Source organism: Erythrolamprus reginae, chromosome 7, assembly GCF_031021105.1.
Source record: "Erythrolamprus reginae isolate rEryReg1 chromosome 7, rEryReg1.hap1, whole genome shotgun sequence".
Classification (NCBI taxonomy): domain Eukaryota; kingdom Metazoa; phylum Chordata; class Lepidosauria; order Squamata; family Dipsadidae; genus Erythrolamprus; species Erythrolamprus reginae.
Genome location: NC_091956.1, coordinates 80,058,380 through 80,073,703, shown reverse-complemented (window position 1 = coordinate 80,073,703; position 15,324 = coordinate 80,058,380). Strand labels below are relative to the sequence as shown.

The window sequence follows — 15,324 nt, the reverse complement described above, 5'->3', positions numbered from 1 at the left end:
TCCGAAACTGTAACTGGAAAAGGCAAGGAGAAGCCTCCATGGGGCCTCTCTAGGAATCTCCTGGGAGGAAACAGGGCCAGAAAAGGTGGGGAGAAGCCTCCATGGGGCCTCTCTAGGAATCTCCTGGGAGGAAACAGGGCCTCCACCCTCCCTGTGGTTTCCCCAATCGCACACGTTATTTGTTTTTACATTGATTCCTATGGGGAAAATGGCTTCTTCTTACAAACTTATAAACAAACAAACAAACAAACAAACAAACAAACAAACAAACAAACACAGTGTGTATAACAGCATTGAAGATTGAGTTCATTGGACTGCGAAGATTTTTAGAAAAACAAATTCTGCAGAAAATTATCAGCTTTTGACACCTAAGCAAAACAAGGAAAGGTTCCTATTGATCCCCAGATAAAATAGTGAATAATAGGAATTATATTAAGAATCCATATGCTTATTTTAGAAAAAAAATAAGGTAGTTTATGTGAGCTACCGGTAAACATTTCCTAGGCTTGAACATATGCTGGGGACTGTGTTTCTCTCATAGTGATGTCCCAAATCTCTAATACTTTCATTAACTTTTTGTTTGGGGTTTAGAATTTATCCCCAAATTTATGTTCAAATGTTGCTAATTCAAGGTGGAGGTGGGGTTTTTTTTGTTGCAAATCATATTTCACAAGTTAAGAGAGAAGAGGACTCAACCCAATTTATCAGAATAGCTGCTAGCATGATTTGAAGTAACATCATAAAGTCATTCTATATTTCTGTTCTTCAAATACAGTAATTGTTCTATACTTTTTCATTAGGATATTTGTGTCCACCATAGTTGAAGCACATATTATATAGAATTAGAATTATTTATTGGCCAATTTCGATTGAACACACAAGGAATATTTGTTTGGGGTTTATGCTCTCAGTGTACATAGAAAGAAAACATACATTCTACAAGAATCATAAGGGACAACGCTTAATGATAATCGTAGGGAACAAATTAGCAATCAAATCATACTAGGGAATAATCAATATAAATCATAAATATACAAGCAACAAAGTTACAGTCATGCAGTCATTAGTGGGAGGAGATGGGTGATGGGAATGGTGAGATAACTAGAAATGCAGATTTAGTAAATAGTTTGACAGTGTTGAGGGAATTATTTGGTTAGCAGAGTGATGGATTTTGGGGAAAAACTGTTCTTGTGTCTAGCTGTCTTGGTGTGCAATGCTCTATAGTGCTCTATACAGGATTAGATACTAAGGAATGAATGTCTCGCCACTTACCATGTTCCCCCGAAAATAAGACACTGTCTTATATTAATTTTTGCTCCAAAAGTTGTGCTACGTCTTATTTTCGGGGGGTGCCTTATATTTCTCAAATAAGACAAATTCACAGGCAGAAAAGCTGACACCCCCAAAGAAAGTGTACCGTACGGTACACTGATTATGGTACAGTACCTGTCAGTATGGCACCCACACACACAAACGACGGCACTTATATGGTACAACAGTATACTCCCGCTATTTCAGCTTCCGGCCACCAGAGGAACTACAGTCTACGCACTGTAGTGGAGACTGTAATGGCGGTGAGACAGCAGCAGACTGTGTCTGCTGTACTGGACGGTACAAAGCGATGGAAGGGGCCAGCAGGGGACGCCACATTATTACGGTACCGCTATGAACAGCTTTGAATGGTACCGTATGTTTTTCCACCGTACCGTATGTAAACTTGACTACGCCTTATTTTTTGGGGGTGCCTTATATTAGCAAATTCTGCAAAACCTCTAACATGCCTTACTTTCGGGGTACGTCTTATTTTCAGGGAAACAGGGTATTTATCTGAAAATGACCTCGTGCGGAATCAGTTATAGAAAATTGCTGCATTTATATGCTGCTTTTATGAAAAAATACCAGATAAACTATCTTTATGCTTTCAATGATAGCCCGAGTGCTGGGAATTAAAGTACATATTTTTTTATTTATAGAGGAACGATACATACATAAGTACCACATTTAAGAACATTGCTATGGCAGGAGTAAGAAAGAAAAAAACACATTTCCTAACTCCAGAACAATAAAGGAACTTACGGCATCAGTGCAATTCAGAACATATGTACAAACTTATAAAGCGGTGATAACAATATCAGAAACATTTAAAACATTGGACTTCTGATGTTACAAAAAACAGATATTTTTTTTTGCTGCCACAGCTGTCATTTTTATTATTCCGTGCCTTTATCTGTTTCCTGAGTTTGCTAAGGAAGGTCTCCTAATCTTGATGAATCCAGAGGCAAGGAGAACCCATGCTGTAGATGGGCTATAACACAGAAGATGAAAGACCAGTTTATGAAGATCTAAGGCCAGGATAGTCCCAGTTGACCCACAGAGACAAGTGCACAACTTTCAAGTTTAAAGTCAGCTAAATATAATTCATAACCTTCTGCACCTTAAGAGGCGCCCCTTCCCCAAAACACATGCATTGGACTACATTAGTTTTTATCCCTCACATATTGAATTCAACAGAGCAAAAAAATAACCCTTACATATGTTTATTGTAATTTAAAGCATGTAAAAAGAGTGCTTTACATCAGTTAGTTTGATTTATCTATCTACCGTGTTTCCCCGGAAGTAAGACAGTGTCTTACTTTCTTTTTACCCCCAAAAGCCCCACTACGTCTTACTTTCGGGGTATGTCTTACATTGGAAAAAAATTGAAAGGGTCGCGTTCCCGAAGGCATCTCCCCAGAGTCCAGAAGGGCAGCCGCGGGACAGGAGCCTCGTGAGCCCTTTTCCAAGTTCAACCTCAGGGCTCCAAGCGGCGTGCACGCGTGGAGCCACAGACGCGTGTTGGGGAAGCGTGTGTCTGGAGGGGAGGAGCAGCTCTGCGCAGTTGGGCAGCCCCACCTGCCTGCCGGAAAGGAGGCGGGCGAAGGAGGGCGCAGCTCCGGCCGCTCGCCTCGGAGCTGGTCGGCCTCGCTGGCCGCTTGCAGCCGAGCCTCGGCAGGACTCGGTTGCTGGGACGAGCGCCTTCGCTGCAAGCCGCCGCCCGCTCGGCTCGCTTCGGACCAGCGCCGTCCTTCGCTTTGCCAAGCCAGGGAAGAGGCGGTGGCGCCGCGCCGCGGCGAAGGCGAGGGGCGCGTGGGGAGCTTGGAAGCGACGTCATCGGGCTCCCCCCCGGCAATATCCCCGTGTTTCCCCAAAAGTAAGACATATGTCTTACTTTCGGGGTACGGCTTATATTAGCCGACCCCCCTGAAACCCCCGATACGTCTTACAATCGGGGGTGTCTTACTATCGGGGAAACAGGGCATCCTTTCTCCTGCCCTGCATACAAGGCAAGATGCAAGATCTACTACAGAAAAACAAAAATAATAATTAAGTGGCCCGTTTTCATCTTCCTTTCCTCATTTCTTTCTGCTTGTATCATTTAGAGTCTGGGGTACACTGAGGTATTCTGGGGAAGAAGACACTTTTTCTTTTAGAATGCTATGAAATATATTATTCTAACTCAGAAGTCTTCAAAACGTGGCAACTTTAAGACTTGTGGACTTCAACTCCCAGAATTCTCCAGCCAGCACAGAATTCTGGGAGTTGAAGTCCACAAGTCTTAAAGTTGCCACGTTTTGAAGACCCCTGTTCGAAGCATAGATCTCACCTTTCCCAATGTTTGCAAATTTTCCTAAAAGGTCAATAGTAGGTATTAAATTTCTATGTTTATTGACATGGAGAGAAGTTAGCTGGGGATCTAGAATATAGAACTCTATTGCAATTTATTCATGATTATTTGGGTAAGCTAGCTCCCTGCAAATCTGTTAGCATGAAAGCCAAGTCACTCATGAAAGGTAAGAAGACTTTCTTCAATATGGCGCTCCTTACAAATATTGGGACTTAAAATTTAAAGCCTTTAGGTCATGCTAGATGAGTATGCCAATAGTTGTAGAGGCAATAACATCAATAAGATACCAGGTTGCAGGAAGCCAAGGTAAGGCTTTTCTGAATGTGATAGAATAATGACAAATGTTGTTGGTTAAGAAGATGGTCTTGAAGAAAAAGCAACAACAGCTTCAAAATCTCTCATAATTATCTAATGTCCTCTCTCTGTCTTTTATTATAATTAAATGCATCTACCTTTTTGATATAGAGTTCTAGAGACTAGTTTGTTTCTTGAAAGCTCGTGAAAATTTCCCCCCAATTTGGATTAAAAACAATGCGAATCCAGGAAGCTCATCTTAAAAAATAAATATCAAAGAATGCCAAACCATTTAGTTCAACTGCTAGCAATAAATAGCAATCCGGATGGCTTTGGGGCTTGCTATATCTTTGCTAACCAAGGAATGTTTCAAGTATCAAGGAGCTAAACTCCTTATTTTACATAGCACCAGATAGTTGTCGGACCATCAATGGCTTATTGTGCAAATATCTAGTTTTAAGAGCTATAAGCTCCGCTCTCTTTTACAACATACTTTCCAGTGCATTTTTCAGCATTCTTCAACCACGGTCCCAATCAAGGAGTATAATTTTTTCTTAATGAGGCGAAACCCAGGGCTCAGGATCAGGGTCTGTTTATAGCTAGAAGAAAAACACACTCTGGGGAATAAACTTCTGAAGCTAGGCCATGAGCAATGGTCCTGCTTGAACACCAGTGTCAGTTCGAAAGTAGGAGTGATGCTGGGCTCAAAAACAATCTTATCCAGCCTTTTACAGACATTTCCAGTTTCCAAGTTGACGTGAATAACGCAGCCCCGTAAACCACAAGGCTCCGTGGCGGAGAGGCGCAAGACATCTTGAGCTATCCTCCGGGTTAACTTCTCAGGGATTAGGACCCTTGAGCAATGCAGTCTAGTCTGTTTTGATTTAGAGAGGGAGTTCTCCAGCAGTCTAATTAGATCCTGGCACGTCCGTTCCTCGAACACCATCTCGTTAAAGTTGGGTTCAGGCGCTATAAAATCCCAATAGTCAAAGTCTGCGGAGGAAAAGTCAAAAAATTAGAAGAGGTCCTCCCCATCAAGAAACTAGCCACCCACCACTTCTATTATTATTATTATTATTATTATTATTATTATTATTATTATTATTATTATTATTATTTATTAGATTTGTATGCCGCCCCTCTCCGTAGACTCGGGGTGGCTCACAACAATAACAAGAACAATGTAAGAACAAATCTAATAATTTAAAAAACACTAAAAACCCCATTATTAAAAGCAAACACATACACAAACATTCCATGTATAAACTGTATAGGCCCGGGGGAAATGTGTCAGTTCCCCCATGCCTGACGGCAGAGATAGGTCTTAAGAACTTTACGAAAGGCAAGGAGGGTGGGGGCAGTTCTAATCTCCGGGGAGAGCTGGTTCCAGAGGGTCGGGGCCGCCACAGAGAAGGCTCTTCTCCTGGGTCCCGCCAAACGACATTGTTTAGTCGATGGGACCCGGAGAAGGCCAACTCTGTGGGACCTAACTTGTCGCTGGGATTCGTGTGGCAGAAGGCGGTCCCGGAGGTATTCTGGTCCGATGCCATCCAACTTCTAGCATCCAACTACAGAGTTCCCTCAATTTTCGCGGGTTCGAACTTTGTGAATACCACATTTTTTAAAAAAATATTAATTTAAAAATACTTCGCGGGGTTTTTTCTATACCATGGTTTTTCCCGCCCGATGACATCATACGTCATCGCCAAAATCTTGGCCAATCAGCATTGTTATCGCAAAAAAATAATTGTTGTTAATAAATAATTATGTTTATAAATATCAGGATCACTAAGTGTCTTATTCAGTGGTGAGTACCAGTAATAATGGTTGTTAAGGGAATGGGAAATGGTAATTTAGGGGTTTAAAGTGTTAAGAGAAGGCTTGTGATACTGTTCATAGCCAAAAATGGTGTACAGTGTTCCCTCGATTTTTGCGGGTTCGAACTTTGCGAATAGCCTATACTACCACGTTTTTAAAAAAAATATTAATTAAAAAATACTTCACGGGGGTTTTTCTATATCATGGTTTTTCCTGCCCGATGATGTCATAAGTCATAAGTCATCATCTGCCGAAATCTCGGCCAATCAGCATTGTTATCGCAAAAAATAATTATTGTTAATAAATAATTATGTTTATAAATATCAGGATCACTAAGTGTCTTATTGAATGGTGAGTACCAGTAATAATGGTGAGTAAATGGTTGTTAAGGGAATGGGAAATGGTAATTTAGGGGTTTAAAGTGTTAAGGGATGGCTTGTGATACTGTCCATAGCCAAAAATGGTGTACAGTGTTCCCTCGATTTTCGCGGTTTCGAACTTCGCGAATAGCCTATACCACGGGTTTTCAAAAAATATTAATTAAAAAAATACTTCGTGGGTTTTTTTCTATACCATGGTTTTTCCCGCCCGATGATAATGTCATACATCATCGCCAAACTTTTGTCTGCCATTGCTGATTGGCCAAAATCTCAGCCAATCAGCATTGTTATCGCAAAAAAAAAATTATTGTTAATAAATAATTATGTTTATAAATATCAGGATCACTAAGTGCCTTATTCAATGGTAAGTACCAGTAATAATGGTGAGTACAGTGTTCCCTCGATTTTTGCGGGTTTGAACTTCGCGAAAAGTCTATACCACGGTTTTTCAAAAATATTAATTAAAAAATACTTCGCGGTTTCCCCCCCCCTATACCACAGTTTTTCCTGCCCGATGATGTCATATGTCATCACCAAACTTTCGTCCACCTTTAATAAATATTTTTTAAAATAAACTTTAATAAATAAACATGGTGAGTAATAATCTAAATGGTTGCTAAGGGGATCGGAAATTGTAATTTAGGGGTTTAAAGTGTGAAGGGAAGGCTTGTGATACTGTTAAAAGCCAAAAATAGTGTATTTACTTCTGCATCTCTACTTCGCGGAAATTCGACTTTCGCGGGTGGTCTCGGAACGCATCCCCCGCGAAAATTGAGGGAACACTGTAAATGGTTGTTAACTGAATGGGAAATGGTAATTTAGGGGTTTAAAGTGTTAAGGGATGGCTTGTGATACTGTTCATAGCCCAAAATGGTGTATTTACTTCCGCATCCCTACTTTGTGGAAATTTGACTTTCGCGGGCCGTCTCAGAACGCATCCCCCGCGAAAATCGAGGGAACACTGTATTGTATTTAAGTTCATTCCAAGTATCATATGCACAAACATACCATCGCAAGCAGCTGTGGGTCATCAGACTAAAGCCAGAATGCCACAGAAAGGACAGACAGCTTGCCAGATGGAACATAAAGTGCAGAAAAACACACACGCAGCACAATAGACTCATTAAAAAAAATATAGGAGATCCAACTATGTTTTTTTCTAAAGATTACAATTTTGGCAGGCTGTCAAGAACAGAGCCATGTTGTTCCACGCCGCATGCCAAAAAAAGAATCAACTTGTTTACTTTGCTAAATTAAGAGAGTCCTGGACATTGGTGCATCCCTCGATGAAGTTGATAAGATTAGATTAGATTTATTGGATTTATATGCCGCCCCTCTCCGCAGACTCGGGGCGGCTCACAACAATGGCAAAAACAGTACAAAGCGACAAATCTAATATTTACCAATCTACAGCCACGCATGCGGAGAGCGATGCATAGGCAACAACAACTGAGAGATTATTATCAAAGAAAATGAGGCCACCTGTGGTTGGGTGGGGCTGTGGTCATTAGTGAGGCTGCTATAAAGAGCAGCCTGTGGGTTTGGCCATTGTGGATTATCTGATCGTTGTGTTTCGTGCCTGCCTTGTTGACTTTGACCTTTGTGTGCTGATTTTTCCCCGCTTTGAAACTAAACCAGAGCAAAGTGTGTTTCACTTTGTGAAAGAAGAAGGACTGTGGATTGCCTCACAGCTGCAATCTAAGTATCTAAGAACTGATAAGCAACTTGTACAAATTACCAGTTTGTTTGGAGACGAGTGCTCTTTGCTATACCAAAAGAGGGCTTGGTTTAAGTGAATTTTCATTATAAAGAACATTGTTTTGAATTTTTAAACGTGTGTGTGTCTGAAATTTGTACCTGTGAATTTTTGGGGGGAGTCTACCAGAGAGCCCGACAGAACACTTACCTGTGAAGGATGCCTGCTGAAATCGCTGCTGTATCAGTTCAGAGTTTTTATTATTTAAGTTGTTGGTTGCAACCATTCTGAAGAAGTGCATTCACCATCCACAGGTCCTCTGCTGCGCCTGACAATTCTGACTACTGTGTGAGGAAGCAAATCTGATTGACTGAGAGGTCGTACTACTTCAGCTTCAACTACAACAACACAAGAGCACGCAACAGATTCAAACTTAATATTTACTGCTCCAAACTTGACTGTAAAAAATATGACTTCAGCAACCGAGTTGTTGAAGCGTGGAACTGATTACCTGACTCAGTAGTGTTCAACCCCTAATCCCCAACATTTTCCCCTTAGACTATCCACGATTGACCTCTCCAGGTTCCTTAGAGGTCAGTAAGGGGCGTGCATAAGTGCACCAGTGTGCCTTCCGTCCCCTGTCCAATTGTCTCTCCTTATCTCATTTATCTTTTCTTCCTTTCAAATATGTTCTCCTATACTTTTATATCTTTTCTTCTGTTCTTTTCTTTATTTATATTACTACATATCTATTCTCTTCAATGTGTATTATGTATTGGACAAAATAAATAAATTAAATAAATTAAAAAATAAAAAATAAGACAAGTGGAAACTATGAAAGAGTAGCAGGAACCCTTGCAATGTTCTTGGCAAGGATACAGACATGCCCAATTCTAAATTTTTTTTCCCCATTTTCCCAATCTAGCCAAAAAGCTGTGAAATTACTTGACAGTCTGCCCCCACCCAAGGGGAAAAAACCCCAGAGGAAATACCAATTTTTCAGGATCAACTTGGATCATCTACTGGCCAACACCTGCTCAGCCACAGACATCTACCAAGAATAAATCCCATCAGTTTTTATAAGGGCTACTACTCCTGGATAAATGAATTATTACACCCCACGAATATTGGGTCAAAGGGATTAACTGTTTTAAAATCCATTCACAAACCCCTGCTAAAATTTCATGGGAGCGAAGAACATTCTAAAACGTCTTTGTGTTTATTTTTTAAAAAATATTTAATTAGTACACACACAACATTGACAGATGTATAGCAAACATTTGGATTATTTACAATGCCATTTGTATCCAAAGTTCTTATCAGGGATATGTAGATTTATATATTGCTATCTTTATGATTGCACATTCTTTGTTTACACTATAGATAAAATTATACTATTCTTAAAGAATATCCCTGCAAAATGAAGTTTTGCTTCATTTATCGTTTCTTTTCTTTTAACCCATTATAAAATTTGTCTCGCATTTTGTAATAGTCAGAATCCTATACCTTTCTTCTATTCCTATCTCTCTTCTTCTATTCTTTCATTGATGTGTTCTATTACTATATCTTCTTTTCTATTCTTTCTTAGATATATTTTACTGAGTATCTCCTCTATAACCTTTATCATGTATTTTACTATGTGTATATAGCTATATACCCACTAAAACCCTCATTGTGTATTGGACAAAATAAATAAATAAATAAATCCTCTTTTCCTTTCAGTTTCCTTGGGAGAATGTCCATTTCTGCGCAATCTATATTTTTTTTTTAAAAAAAAACATCGTTCTCCCTTTCGATGTTTCATTTTCCACTATTGTGCATGAACTATTCTTGCCGCTGTCAAGATATGAATAATCAAGTACTGAATTTCCTTTTTATAAGGAAATTTTCTGTTGTAGGCCGCCCTAAGTTAGTTGAGAAGGGTGGCATATATATAACAACAGAGTTGGAAGGGACCTTGGAGGTCTTCTAGTCCAACCCCCTGCTTAGGCAGGAAACCTTACGCTACTTGTCTCTCCTTTATCTCATATATCTTTTCTTCCTTTCATATATCTTCTCCTCTATTTTTATATCTTTTCTTCTCTCCTTTTCTTTATATATAATACTACATGTCTATTCTCTTCAATATGTATTGTGTATTGGGCAAAATAAAACAAACAAACAAACAAACAAACAAATAAATAAATACTTCAGAGAGATTTTGAGCAGATCCAACATTTGCTGAAAAACAAGGCAAGCTCTTCCACTGATTAATTGTTCTGACTGTCAGGAAATTTCTCCTTAGTTTCTAAGTTACTTCTTTCCTAGTTTAGTTTCCACCCATTGCTCTTTTGTTCTACCCTCAGCTGCTTTGGACAATATATACAAACAAAAATACCCAGTAAAAATAACTGGGGTGTTTTTTTTTCTCAATTTCATCCTTTATCATTTCTTTTAGCCAGATAACTACCCTGTTCCAGTATATAATTTGCTTCTGGGCAAGTCCACCCTAAGTGGTAAAATATTCCAGCAAAACTCTTTTGAGTTTCAATGCAAAAAAATTAAAATAATAATTAAAAAAATCTTTAAAAGGAAATGGAAAATAGTTATTAAGGTCAGTAAGGCTTCCTTCCTGTCCTATTTTTTTTCTACTAGTACCATGCATATGAATATTATTATATTTAATGTTTCTCCTTATTTTTTCTTGTTACTAGTATAATGTATATGAATGTTAGTATATCTTTACATACCTCCAATATGTACTTGAGTAACTAACTAACCTTAACTAACTAACTAACATAATTAACTAACATAAAATAAAATAAAATAGCTGTGGCTTATTGAGACAATCTTCAGCGCAAACTCTTACCTGCAATAAAAGAAAGGAGGGAAACTTTGTTAGGACTCCCGTGTCATCAGAAAGCACTTATTGAAAGAAATAAAGCGAGAAACAGAGATAGAGAGAAAGAAAGACAGAGAATAATGATAGAGACGGACGTCTAGAATGGACCTTCCTGTCCTTTTTAAATGCTTGCTTAGACATTTATAGACCGTAGCCCGCTCGCTCTCCCTCCGCCACGGCTCGGCCCCACCCTCCTCATCAGGGTCCTTCTGCTACTCCCCCACCACGCCCCTCATTTGGCAACCAAGCTCTCTCTTCTCATTGGTCGCTGCTTTTTCTTTGAGGGCGGACGGTGGGCTAGCAGAGCCAGGAGGTTTGAATGGGAAAGAAGAGAAAGGGGAGGGGGGGGACAGAATCGGGCGGCTTTGATTGGCTGACGGGAACGTCAGTAAAATCAGAGGTTGCCGGGTGGGAGAAGAAAGGGGCACTCAAAGTTCACCCGGGTCCCTTCTGCTGAGGCGTTTTGGCCCATTCGGAGCCGTTTCTTTTGGGCTCCATTTTCGTTCGGCGCGTCCTTGAAATGGCCGGGGAAAGTTTAAGTGGGCGGCCGGCGGGGGCTTCTAGGTTCCCCGGGTGCAGTTTTCCCGAAGCGGTTAAACTTCTTGGGTCAGATGTTTAACCGGTGTTTCTCCTCAATGGCAGCTGAAGAATATTTGCAACTCACGGGTTGCACCGTGGAGTCCTTTGGTGCGTTCTCTTGGCCTTGGTTGATGGTTTACAGACGTTACCTAAGGTCGGGGTAACCAAACGTCTGTAAGCAAACGGATCAAGGTCAGAGAAGCAGCGAGGACTCCGCAGAATAAAATAGGTTTATAACGCCGCCGAAGTGTTGCTAATTCGCCATGTGAATGCAGCTGAGGCAGAGTTTGAGTTGTCAATGTTCACCATTTGAGGTTTTGGAGCTGGAAGAAATATATATATACGCACGCACGCACACACACGCACACACACACACACACACACACAAAATGTAACCCTTCCCTGGTACAGAGCTGAAAGGATTGGATACTGTAGCTCAGAGGTTAATTCTCTGCCTTACAAGGCAAAGGTTGCAGGTTCAAGTCCCAGTGAGAGTATGGCTAGCTGATGAGGCTAAAATAAAGCTGAAATAGATCTATCCTAGTCTCCCTTAATTTTAAAATTGAGCTAAAAACATGTGACATATATATATATATATACACACTGTTAAGAAATAAAGGGAACGCTTAACACAATATAATTCCAAGTCCATCAAACTTCTGTGAAATATAACAATATAACTCCAAGTCCATCAAACTTCTGTGAAATCCAACTGTCCACTAAGGAAGCAACCCTGATTGACAATCGATTTCACATGCCGTTGTGCAAATGGAATAGTTCTGCAAAGGAAATATTCAATGAGAATATTTCATTCAGACAATGTTCCCTCTAATTTTCTTTCGGTGTGGGCGGAAAAGTATAGTGTCTGAGTGGCAGTCCCTTTGGGTCTGGGTAGCATAGAAGTATAAATAAATAAGTAAGTGTTCTGCCGGGCTCTCTGATAGGAGCCTCCCGAAAATTCAAGGGTACAAATTTCAGACACACACACGTTTGAAAATTCAAAACAATGTTCTTTATCACAAAAGTCAAAATAAACTAAGCACTCTTTGTATTGCAAAGAGCACTCTTCCCAAAACAACCAGGTAGTCTGTACAATTTCCCTTAAGCAGTCATTAAGTACTTAGCCAGCAGCTGTGGAGAAACTTCACACCCCTTCTTCCAACGAAGTGAGACACACACAGGTTGCTCTTCTTGGGTTTCAAAGGCGTGAAAAAGCAACAAAGTCCAGCACACAAGATTCCTGACGAAACTGCAACAGATATTCTTCCACAATGGCCAAACCCACAGCCCTAATTACTGGAGCCCCACCCAACACAGGTGGCCTCCCTTATTTCCTGTAATATGTTCTTACTTGGTCTCTTCTACGCATAATTCTGCGCTTGCGTGGGTCCAAAATGTCATCATCTGAAGCAATAGAAGATAAGGAAGATTGACTGCCTTGGCTGTGTGCCAAGCCCTCCTCTGCCAAGTCACTCCCGCCTTCTTCTTCGTCCGAGGAAACTAAACTCTGAACTGATTCTGTCGGCAATAACACAGGCCGGTGACGTGTTGAAGTTTCCCCTGCATCCACCTCCCCATTCCCTGGGGCAGGAGCTGGGCCAGAGCCAACCACAACAGTAAGTAAATAAATAAATAGGAAAAACAATTCCCTTGTTTTTTATTGGAAACATAGAGGCAGAAAAAGACCTCACGGTCCATCTAGTCTGCCCTTATACTATTTCTTGTATTTTATTTTAGGATGGATATATGTTTATCCCAGGCATGTTTAAATTCAGTTACTGTGGATTTACCGATGTCTGCTGGAAGTTTGTTCCAAGCATCTACTACTCTTTCAGTAAAATAATATTTTCTCACATTACTTCTAATCTTTCCCCCAACTAATCTCAGATTGTGCCCCCTTGTCCTTGTGTTCACTTTCCTATTGAAAACACTTCCCTCCTGAACCTTATTTAACCCTTTAATATATTTAAATGTTTCGAACCTTTAAAACAGAGATCTTCAGAATAGCCTTAAATACTGTAAGTTGTGGAAGAGTAGTGTAAGTCCTACTGGTAATCAGTGTTTCCTCTAATTTTTTTGGGGGTGGGCGGAAAAGTATAGTGTCTGAGCGGCAGTCCCTTCGGGACTGGGCGGCACAGAAATAATAAACAAACAAACAAATAAATAAAAAACCCACCCTGTTTTGCCTCAGAGAATTTCAAAATAAAATACTGTACTGTGTGTCTATAACAGTGAGCTCATAATAGGGCAACTCTATCAATATCAAAATGCCACTTAAATAGTTGAGCTAGTTTCAAACTAGATTTTGATTTTCTTTCTCTCTTCCTTACTCCCTTTCTTCTATCTGTTTCTCTCTCTTCCTCTCTTCCTCTCTCTCTCCTTCCCTCTCACTCTTTCCCTCTCGGCTTCTGGGCAGGTTTGGAAAACTCTGAGTTGATGATGATTTTTAAGTGAGCGATTGCTCACTGCTCAGCTTAGAGGGAACTATGCTGGTAATGTGCATACTTGAGAGTTAAAAGGGGGAAAACTGATCCAGTGGCTTTCCCCAGATCTGAAATAGCTGTGCTGTGTCAGCAGAAAGTTTGTACAATCCTGATGCTGGGTCAAATGTCCTGGAGAAGTTGTGTTTGAGCCCATCTGGACTACTTCATAATTGCTGGTTGAGGGGAAAAAAATATGTTAGAGAAATTTCTTTTCTTAACACACTCTGGTTTATTTATAAGCGGACTTATTTATAGTCTCTAATCAACTAGTACTGCAGTGGCTTTGCCTCACTACCGTAATATGGTATAAAAACTCAAGATTCGGCTATTTAGAATAATAATAAACATGCATAAAGGCAAAAAGAGGACAACAATTTTCTGCAAATGGACTTTCAGTCTCTTGGGCCCAGTTAGCCTCTCAATGCCCATAGCTGGGAAAACAGTTATGTTTTAAACCAGGTGTCCCCAAAGTTGACAACTTTAAGACTTGTGGATTTCAGTTCTTAGAATTCTGGGAGTTGAAGTCTACAAGTCTTAAAAGTTGCCAAGTTTGAAGACCTGTTTTAAAGCTTTACAAAGCTTCAGGTTTGGAACAGAATGAATCTCCCCCCCACACACACACTTTTTGAGATAAATCAGACTAGGAAACCAATATTTCTTTGCCCTCGTTTCTGCAACACCCCGCGGCCTGCACTGGCTGCCGATCGGTTTCCGGTCACAATTCAAATTGTTGGTAATGACCTTTAAAGCCCTACATGGCATTGGGCCAGAATACCTCCGGAACTGCCTTCTACCGCACGAATCCCAGCGGCCGATAAGGTCCCACAGAGTTGGCCTTCTCCGGGTCCCATCGACCAAACAATGTCGTTTGGCGGGCCCCAGGGGAAGAGCCTTCTCTGTGGCGGCCCCAGCACTCTGGAATCAACTCCCCCCAGAGATTAGAACGGCCCCCACCCTCCTTGTCTTTCGCAAATTACTCAAGACTCACCTTTGACGCCAGGCATGGGGGAGTTAGGATATTCCTTCCCCAAGGCCATTACAAGTTACGCATGGTATTTTTGTGTGTATGTTTGGTTTTTATAATAAGGGTTTTTAGCTGTTTTATTAAATTGGATTGTTACATGTTGTTTTTTATCATTGTTGTTAGCCGCCCCAAGTCTGCGGAGAGGGGCGGCATACAAATCCAGTAAATAAATAAATAAACAAATTAGGATGCTAGCATCATTTTCAATATTAAAAATCTTTAATCTGCCCATTCCCTGCCTTTATTTTCTAGTGAACTAAGGGAGGTCAAGTCAGAGATGTTTTCTCAAATTATATATCTGCCTCAGACTCAAATAGTTTTTATCTAACCGTTATCTTGGTTGCCATAAAGCACTTTACAGGTGGCAACCAGCATCTTAAATAACAGTGGCAATCAGTACCGTACAATTTGCAGAGCAAAGATGCAACAGGTGTACGTCCCTAGCAGAACAGGCTTCATGTAGAGCACGTTGCAGTAATCCATTGGATCTAGCCAAGGCAGGACT

General features: G+C 40.5%; 1 protein-coding gene across 2 annotated transcripts; it reads right to left on the bottom strand.

The window, feature by feature from the left end:
* Window positions 1-1,946: 1,946 nt before the first annotated feature.
* On the bottom strand, window positions 1,947-10,943 carry DDIT4L (DNA damage inducible transcript 4 like). Of its 2 annotated transcripts, none has more exons than XM_070756687.1 (3): window positions 10,701-10,943; window positions 8,063-8,250; window positions 1,947-4,951 (listed from the first exon to the last, which is right to left on the bottom strand). In XM_070756687.1, exons 2-3 carry the CDS (start codon window positions 8,151-8,153, stop codon window positions 4,467-4,469), a joined length of 576 nt encoding a protein of 191 aa, XP_070612788.1. In that variant the 5' UTR covers window positions 8,154-8,250; window positions 10,701-10,943; the 3' UTR covers window positions 1,947-4,466. The 2 variants fall into 2 exon arrangements, with proteins under 2 accessions (XP_070612788.1, XP_070612787.1); XM_070756686.1 differs by having other exon boundaries at window positions 8,063-8,196; window positions 10,701-10,942.
* Window positions 10,944-15,324: the final 4,381 nt, after the last annotated feature.